The sequence below is a fragment of the Mesitornis unicolor genome, unplaced genomic scaffold (genome assembly GCF_000695765.1).
Source record: "Mesitornis unicolor isolate BGI_N332 unplaced genomic scaffold, ASM69576v1 scaffold30752, whole genome shotgun sequence".
NCBI lineage: Eukaryota > Metazoa > Chordata > Aves > Mesitornithiformes > Mesitornithidae > Mesitornis > Mesitornis unicolor.
In genome coordinates this window covers 1-9174 of record NW_010167632.1, presented here as the reverse complement: position 1 = coordinate 9174, position 9174 = coordinate 1, and the positions used below count along the sequence as shown (strand labels likewise).

General features: G+C 44.9%; 1 protein-coding gene across 1 annotated transcript; it reads left to right on the top strand.

Moving 5' to 3' along the window:
• Positions 1-5: 5 nt before the first annotated feature.
• On the top strand, positions 6-9033 carry LOC104536205 (RNA-binding protein 5-like; the record flags this gene model as incomplete). The annotated part of the gene is given in 14 exon segments (XM_010178761.1): positions 6-71; positions 414-569; positions 2355-2424; positions 2923-2996; positions 5288-5371; positions 5721-5781; positions 5940-6005; positions 6194-6354; positions 7310-7407; positions 7888-7975; positions 8186-8263; positions 8350-8406; positions 8408-8422; positions 8948-9033. Coding segments are annotated over 14 exon segments (1160 nt in total), but the record flags the coding sequence as incomplete, so codon positions are not given.
• Positions 9034-9174: the final 141 nt, after the last annotated feature.

Below are 9174 nucleotides of genomic sequence, written 5' to 3'. Positions count from 1 at the left end.
GGGACTACGATAGCCGTGACAGCCGGGACTATGACAGAGATTACGATAGCCGCGATTACGATAGCCCTGAGGTGAGTGGGGTGAGCGAATGGGGCCGGAGCCGTGAGCGCCGCAGCGCGGGGCAGCTCTCAGCATTCCCCCCGGGGGAGGGAAGGGGCCGGGGCGGGCGGTGGTGGCCTCGCCCTAGCCTGGTGCGAGCCTTTTCGGGGCCGGGGCAGCCTGATCCCCTGGTTTGCAGCCCGAGGGGAAGCGGGGGGGGTTGATCCTGGTGTGCTCCCTGGCGCTGTCAGGACCAAATCCGAGAAAGGTGGTCGTGCGCGGAGTCGCTGTGTTTGTGATGCTTTGGGTCTGCGGCATTGCGGGGACACGCTGCTAGAAACTGAGGTGGTTAATTCTGGGCGCCGGCTTCTCAGAGGGAGCGAGAGCGCAGGAACAGTGACAAATCTGAAGATGGATACCATTCCGATGGAGACTATGGAGAGCACGACTACAGGAATGACATTAACGATGAGAAAGAAAGCAAAACCATCATGTTACGTGGCCTTCCCATCACGGTTACAGAGAACGATGTAAGTAGCCAGAAAAAGGCTTTGCTTTTCTTGCGTGTCGGGAAGCCCGCGGCTTTGTGTTGGCCCGGCTGTGTGTTCCTCGCTGCGGCCATTTTGTTGGGAGCTGCATCATGGTCGCCCCTTCTCCAGTGCGATCGTGGTGCTGCCATTTTGAGTCCTGCAAGGACTTAAACTGTCACTGTTCAGTAGCAGAGGTTACTTGAATGTTAATCAGGTTCTTTCAAATGGAAAAATTTGTGAGTAGTTCTTTTAATGCATATTTGGATGCTTTCCCTAAGAAGGGATTTTAAACTACCTGCCCTTTTCTGCTTTTCACGATAGGAGGGAAGAGGCAGATATTTATTTTTTTCTTCCCCCCTCCCCTCTCCGGGTACTTACTTGAATTTTTTCGGGTCTTTGTTGAAGCCAGAAGTTGTGGCCGGTGGGGTTACGCACACTGAGCTCCTCAGCCGAGTACAGCCCTGCACAAAGCTGCTTTGTGTGGGTGCAGCTGTGGAAGTTGTAAAATGGCTGCTGTGAAGCTGAGGAGCAAGCACAAATAAGCTCAGTAAATGGTTGTCTGACGTTTTCCATAGAAAGATGTGAAAGGTGATCAGCTTTGAGCTTTCTTTTTATTATTATTTTTAAAACTTTTTTCTTCCTTGCTGGATTGTTTTGATTACCACCCACAACTGTTATTTGAGGGGCAGCCTTGTAAAAGCCAAGCTATTCCAGTTTGTTTTCAGGTGGACTCCACCTCTGCCTCTGCCATCTTTGTGCATTGCTTGCTAATGTGGATAATCCTTTGTTTGCTTTTTTCTTGTTCTTGATTATTCACTACCCTCCTAATGTTGAATGTTGTTTTTAATCGTCGTACGTTAGCCTGATATTTTCATAAGGCCCTGATAATGTGTAGGCTCCTGCATCCAGATGAGACAACCCAGTCAGACATTACACAGAACATTTTCACATAGACACTGCTGATTGTGTACATATTTTTCTTCTTTTTCCACTCTTTCATGGAAATATGTACTTGCCCTGCAGATGTCAGTTCAGTCAGTGTGTGAAGGGGCAGCTCTGGACCAGTTTTGAGTCTGTTGAGCAGCCCTGTTTTGTCTTAATGTAGTTTGACTTCTGTAAGAGCTGCTAAAAACCCCCTTTTGTCTTCTGCTCTGACATTAAAAAATTGTTTAAATGTGTTTTACCTACGTGCCTTTCCACAGTAATTTACGTAGCCTGTGCCACAACCTGAGCAGCTTTGTTGCGGCTGAAGAGCTGATGTCTCTTTAGCTTTAGCTTTGCCTTTGATGATACGTTCTTCACAGATCTGCTTTATCTCCTGAAAAGCAGAAGAGGAACTGGTAGAGAATGAGAATGGTAGCATGAGGCTTAAGAATACATCCATCATGGAGCCTCGAAGTACAGCGTTCTTGTTCTTTGCTAGGAGCCCATGGTATTTACATAAGCAGCGAGAGGGATGCCAGCAGTGTTCTGCCTTAAAAACTTTGGAGCAAGCACAATACTTGCCAAATCTTGCACAAATAACCTTGGAACACAAGATCATAGGGATTCAGATTCTGGATGATTCTGTGGCCTAAGTGAAGGTAATGGTTTAGTGTAGCAAAGGACTGTGTGGGTTCTCTGGTGCTCATCAGTCTTCTGGTAGGTTCTCTGTAAAAGTTTTCTCTGTGACAGTGTTGAGTATTTTATGTTTCTGTGTACCTCCTGCGTGTACTGTAAGGTAGGTTGCTTCTCTGACTCTGCCAAGATGTGAAAAATTAACTGCCTGGTTAAAATCTCATGCAGATTCGCGAGCTTATTGAGTCCTTTGAAGGTCCTCAGCCTGCAGACGTGAGGCTGATGAAAAGAAAGACAGGTGAGTGCTCTTAATCCAGTTTTTGACATCACCTTCGTCTTCCCTAGCCCAAAACAGTATCCAGAATTGTCCCCAAACTGCAAGCACATGCAATAAAAAAAAAAAAAAGGTTTGCCATGGCTAAGGAATGTGGCTTTTTGGAAGACTCTTTAGATAGCTGGTCAACATGTTAAAAGAAGTCTGTCTACAGGGGTTTTTGTTAACAGGTATTGGTAAGTAAGAATAGTATAAACCTGTTTAATAGTTTGTAGTCTGTTGCATGGTTATCTTTAAACATGGATTCAAATCGAGTGAAATGTAGCCAGTTAAGGGATCTTGGTTCCTTGCCATGGCAAAATAACGAGCAGATCCCAGCAGTTGAGCAGATCCCAGCAGTTGACGTCGCATTTGTAAAGCTGCTTTGTTGTGAAGTAATGAAGCAGTTTGGAGAGAGATTCACCTGTTTTAAAGGAACTGACTAACACAAGTATCCCGTCTATATCTGAATGCTGTCTCTAGGTGTAAGCCGTGGTTTCGCCTTCGTGGAGTTTTATCACTTTCAAGATGCTACCAGCTGGATGGAAGCCAATCAGGTTGCTTCACTCACCAAGTCTAGATATTCCTGAAAATGGAACAAGTCTGTACAGTTTTTAAAAAAAAAAAAAGGTGGAAGGAGTGGTTTGTTCCATAACAGTGATTTAAAAGAATAAAAGCTTTGTATATATTAAAATTTGTAACAGGAGGACAAAATATCAGGTAGAACTAGGAGAGAAAAAGGACTGTTCTGAGTACTCCCCAGTAAAATGTGCCATTGTTTTGGATGACTTTGTTTCAGTTTAATTGGCTCCTGAAGGCTTAGCAAGCAGTCCTTAGAAAATCGTAACTTATTTCCACCTGGCGTTTCCTTCTCTGTTGCCAGAGAAAGCACCAGATCCATTACGTGGATATCAGTGCTGAACGAGAAGCGTCAGTTCATGGCAGGAGCATGTTCCTCCAGTTAAAGAGGGAGAACTGACTCTTCTAGAGGAAAAGTGTGTTTATCCAACTAGATTTGGTAGAGTGAGTTCTCACATACATTGTGCTGTGTAATTTGGCTTTTTTGGAGTATGACTTGGTACAGAGCCAGAATGCATTAAGAGTCCTCTAGCAGCTTTTCCTCTTGCACTGCAAATAGTTTCACTTGCTTTTGTTCCTTTTCAAATATTTGTGACCTGTTAACAACAGAACTTAAGTGAGCAAAGCGCATCAAACCTTTTTTCTTAATTACAGCTGAGTATTTGATGTGAAGGTCCCTGGGCAGCAGGAGGAATGGTATTCTGCTCTGTTGGTGTTGTGTAAAGAAATGGCACCAGGATGGGAGTCACAGGCAGTTAGTTCCAGCAGATGGAAGCTGTGTGCCTCATGCTGGAATAGGGTTTCCCTTGTCCCATGACATGGGTTATTTCCCCAGCCAGAGAGCAGCATTCAAATTCTGTTCTCCTGACATGCTGCTTAGTAGAGTTGGTGGATGCAGCAGAAAGACTGGTATCAAGAAATTAATGCTGAGTGTATTTTCAGAAACAAGGTAATTTTAATATATACAAAGCTGTACTGATGCATAATTTATTGAAACATATTCAAATTCACTCCAGTAACCAGCCACCCTAGTAGTAGGGAAAATGTAGAATCTCCCCAGCAGCCCGGTTGCTGACTGTTAGATGAAAGAATGATGTATTGCAACTGTGCCAGCAGCTTTGTTTCTATGTGTGCATATCCAATGAGTGCTGGGCCCTCCAACCCTCCCTTCTGCCGGTAGGAGAAATGGCTTTGCCCTATTTAGTTGTGCAGAATGTGAGAGCCTTACTCATGCTACATACTAGATACATGCCAGACCCTGTTATCAGAAAAGCCACCGGTCCTGACACTTCTGTGGTACCTCTGCAGTAAGCCAACCTGCTATAAAGCTAGTTCTGTTAAAATGTCTGGGGCTTGGCCTTTTAAACCGCACTTCCTCAGACACTTCCACCTGTTTGACTAAAATACAGTGATGGCCATGTTTTGAAAAGGCATTCTGCATACCTGCGCTTGGCGAAGCGTGAGGCTGAGAACCAAGGCTTCTTAAATAGATGTAAATTCCTAACTCCTCTGAAGTCAGAGTGAGAGGGCGTGCTGAAAGCATTATGAACTTTTCCTACCCCTGGAGAAGCTTCACTTGCAGTCTAGTTACTCATTTTGGAGAGCTCCTGCCTGAATGAAGAACATGAACCTCTCGTGCAGGCTTCCAGTTGAGCTGATGCGTTAGTCAAAGGAAACTACTCTTGAGTTACATTTCGGTTGATGGCACTTGTAATCCAGCCTCCAAGAAGTCTAAGCAAGGGTCCCTTTGGGAGGAATTTCTGTACTTTCAAAGGGACACTTCTGAAGAAAGTGCTTGGAAAAGTAATCCAAATGTGGTTGTTAAAAGGTCTGGGGTATTTTGAGTTGGGGAAGAAGTGAAGCAGTCACCTAAGGATATGTTTAATAAGTTGCTCAGTGCTATATCAGAAGTTAATAGCAATGTGGGGGCAAAGAGACTCCTAAAACTGTGTTAATCCTGAACGCGGCAGGTTAGGACTTTGTCTCCTTCGAGACACTTCCTGGTTCCATGTCAGCATTTAGCGTTTGGCAGCTTTTTCAACACTCCCTGATTTCGTTTATCTTTGCTCCACATCCCATTCTCTTACTGCCCTTGTCCTCTCTGCAGGATTGGATGGGCAGGGTGTAGGTGGCGGTGGTTGTCCTCCACATCCTCCCCATATGTTGTCCATTAATTCAGGAGCACTGATTCCTCCGAAGGGTGCTCTGCCATGGGAAAATAGATGTGTGCGCCTCGATACAGGAATAATTGAAACTCCTTTTTTTGCAGAAAAAGCTGGTGATTCAAGGGAAGCAGATTGCGATGCACTACAGCAACCCCAGGCCTAAGTTTGAAGACTGGCTTTGCAACAAGGTACAGTGCATATTTTTCTCGGAAGGAGTTTGTCTCAGCTTCGGTGCTCTTCACCAGCTCAGTGGTTTGAATGGTGCGTGATAGGTGATTCAGGCCCGCTCGCACTGATGGCCCATGTGACGTGTTAGGAATGGTAAGACACCGGAATGAGACAGTTTTGTGCCTCTGGTGGCCAAGTAGAGGGAGTAGCAGAGGTGTTGCTGCCGAAGTTGCTGGTTTTGATTATTCCAGTTGGTTTAGCTGCATTACGTTACTTTGTGTGAACGTGTAGTTTTCGTTATTGTACAGCAAATGGCAGCGTTGTTACAAATTAACTGAGTTCTTACTGAGCTTCTCTTGTTCCTCACAGTGCTGCCTTTACAACTTCAGAAGGAGACTAAAATGCTTCCGCTGTGGAGCAGACAAATTTGGTAAGTTACATTAATCTCTTTAGTTGTGTTTGATTTTTGTGGGAAACTTTCTGTCCTGTGTAGGAAACAAAGTTCACTGTAGGTCCTAGCGTTGTGAAATGCTGAGTTTGAAGGAATGAGTTATGCTGTGACTGACACGTCTTCTTCTTCCTGTGAAGATTCAGAACAGGAGGTCCCACCTGGAGCAGCAGAAGCCGTTCAGTCCGTGGATTATTACTGTGATAGTAAGTTACCTTTGACTTGCTGTATGATGTACATATATATACTTGTGTGTGTGTATACTGTATATACTACCTGTGTATAGTGGGTACTAAAACCCTTCCTGTACTTCAAACTGTCTGCTGAAGAACTTGAAGTGCTCTGGAAAGCTTTTAATGTGCACAGCTAACACGATACTTTCTTTTCTCCTCAGCCATCATTCTCCGAAACATTGCTCCTCACACAGTAGTGGAATCCATTATGACTGCCTTATCTCCGTATGCTTCTCTGGCAGTCAATAATATTCGTCTTATCAAAGACAAGCAGACTCAGCAGAATAGAGGCTTTGCGTTTGTACAGCTGTCCTCTGCCATGGTGAGAGCCTTACTGATGCGTTGGAGAGAAGCAGCTTGTTAGTGTGCTGCTGCAGCTGGAGCATGTAGAGCTTTTGAGATGTCTGAAGGAGCACCTCGGTTCACCAAGAGTTAATTGGCACTGGTGTGTCAGAGCCTTTCATCATTAGCTGCCGTTCGTTCGGAAAGAAGGTGGTGGGAGGCTGTGAGCACATTGGAAAGCTATTTTTGTAGCAGAATGCTGTTCTGGACTGAAGGCTGCATTCACACATGCATCACAGAAGAAAATGGTCTGGGGTCATATTTTGATCACAGAAATTAAGGGCTGGGGCATATAATGTGGAAAGAGGAGGAGGAGGTGCACAGAATTGGGCTTTATCTACCTTGAGAAGGGGGAGGAGGGGGATCTTGCTGCTCTCTGCAGCATCCAGTGGGAGGGTGAGGGACAGCAGAGAATTTTTTGAGGGTACTTAGGGATAGGACAGGAGGCAGCAGCCATAAATTGAAACATGGGAAATGCAGTGCGGTACAACGAAAATGTCTTAGCTGAGAGGTCACGTGCTGGTGCAGGGTCCTTGAAGGGTGGTGGTCTCTCTTCCTGTTTATACCAAACTCCAGCAGCAGCAGCATCTGTTTGGACCTCCTTTAGGCACAGTGGAACAGTTTGGTTTTGGATGAAAATGGGTGCCTGATCTCAGTCTCTGCTGGCCTCCCTTTTAGTGTAATTTGAGGCAAACATTGCTTTATAAAGCTAAGATTTTTAGAAGATGTTTAATATTCTCTGATCTAGGGAAGCACACATTATTTGCACACAGGCTGTAATTGGTCCCATTGTGTACTTCTAATTGTGTGTAGTACGAGGAGATGGAGGTGTTCTTGCAGCTTTAGCTGCTTTCAGTGGCTGTGAAAACGTGGAGCTTTGGGAACTTCTAAATCCTCAGTAACCTGTTCATAATAATGTGTATTTCTTCTTGTAGGATGCTTCACAACTGTTGCAGATTTTACAGAGTCTTCAGCCACCATTAAAAATTGATGGCAAAACAATTGGTGTTGACTTTGCAAAGAGTGCCAGAAAGTGAGTTGTGATAGCAGTTGATTTTTGGTTGGTTTTTTTTTACCTAGCACTGCCACCCCCACTGCACCTTGTTTAGATTAGAGCTGTGTAGTTATCACCTGGACTTTCATTAAGATCAACGTTACTCTAAAGTCTTGCTTCCCTTCAGTGTCTTATTACGTGCATCCTGCTCTTCACTGCGTGTGAGGGGAGTGAAGGCAGTGTTTCCTACCACCCCTATGTCCAGTCCTCTGAAGAGAACATCTTCACTGCTTGTGTACACAGCGTGCTTGTTTCCCTGGATACCTGGTCACTTGTTACTGACTGCATGACAATGAACGTACAGTTCCTTCACTTGCCAAGCAGTGCTTTGGCTCATTCATTAGAATGTTTATAACTGCCAAGAAATCCACGCGTAAGGGCAAACTTCTACCCCCTTGTATAGGAGACACTTCAGAAAAAAGCCGTGTTTACTCAGATGTGTGATTTTTGTGCTTACAGAGACTTGCTTCTCCCAGACGGTAACAGAGTCAGCGCCTTCTCTGTGGCAAGTACAGCCATTGCTGCAGCTCAGTGGTCATCCACTCAGGTATGATTTGGAGGGTGTTGCACGTAGTCCTGCTTTCCTGGAAATGAAAATGTAGAGCATATAACTTCATTGCTGGCTACTTGCTTGGTTGATCTGATCAAGGCTGCTGTGGTAGATCTCTCACAGTTTGTCTGGAGCCTAAGCACTGTTGAAATTCTGTAATGTAATAACTTACCTGTCCCTGACAAAAACTACCTGCTTGAATTTCAGCCACAGACTGGAGAGGGCAGCACCCTTGACTACAGCTACCTCCAGTCAGGACAGGATGGCTACACGCAGTACGCTCAGGTTGGTAGTGACAGTTTTGCTCTAACCAGTAGGTGGTTGTGATTCAGGCATCTGCTCATCTTGCGTTGTCACTTGTCTCTTCATAGTACTCCCAGGATTATCAGCAGTACTACCAAAATCAAGGAGGAGTGTTGGACACAGACACAGCTACCATATCAGGTAGTACTGACATGCAGGAGATGCTGCTGTTTGTAATGATAATGTTGCAATAGTGATATTTTGCCTTAGCCTTTGTTATTTTGCTGTGTAAAAGGAGGCTTGACTGGTTTTGCTTTTGGGGTATCTGAATTAAGTGCATGTTACTAGAGAACGGCAACAAATCTGTTCAAGTGGGGCTTCAGTCTGCAAGATGAGAGAGCGGCCTGTGTTTCAGACTGTTGATAAAAGTTTGAAATCATGAGAACTCCGTAAGCAGCTCTAGACAAATCTTCAGCACTATCAGCTGTCGGAGACCAGGAATCACTGACTTGGGGAGCTGAATTTTTCCTCCTGAAAAGGAAACTCTTCCTTGTCTGAAGAAAAAAACCCTCTGTGTATCTGTCTGCTTTTGACTGTTTATTGCCTTTTTTGGCTGCTGGAGCTGGAATTAAGAGCTGAAACTGTAAACACAGTAATTGTAGCCCTAGGATGGAAGTACTGTTTTACAAGTTCGTTGGCTTACCCATTATTGCTCTCGGTTGGCAGGAGCTCCGGTGACCACCACCACAGCTGCAGTTGTGTCCCAGAGTCCTCAGTTGTATAACCAACAGACAAACTCGCCTGACTCTCCGGTAATTACAGCACTAATTACTCCTTGTTTTCAATGCCAGGGTTATGTGGTATGTCTGGCTTAGCTGTAGCCTCTGCTCTTTAAAGTGGGTGGTACAGCAAAGCTGATGAGTGTCTACATGTTAGTCACAGTGCTTGTGGTC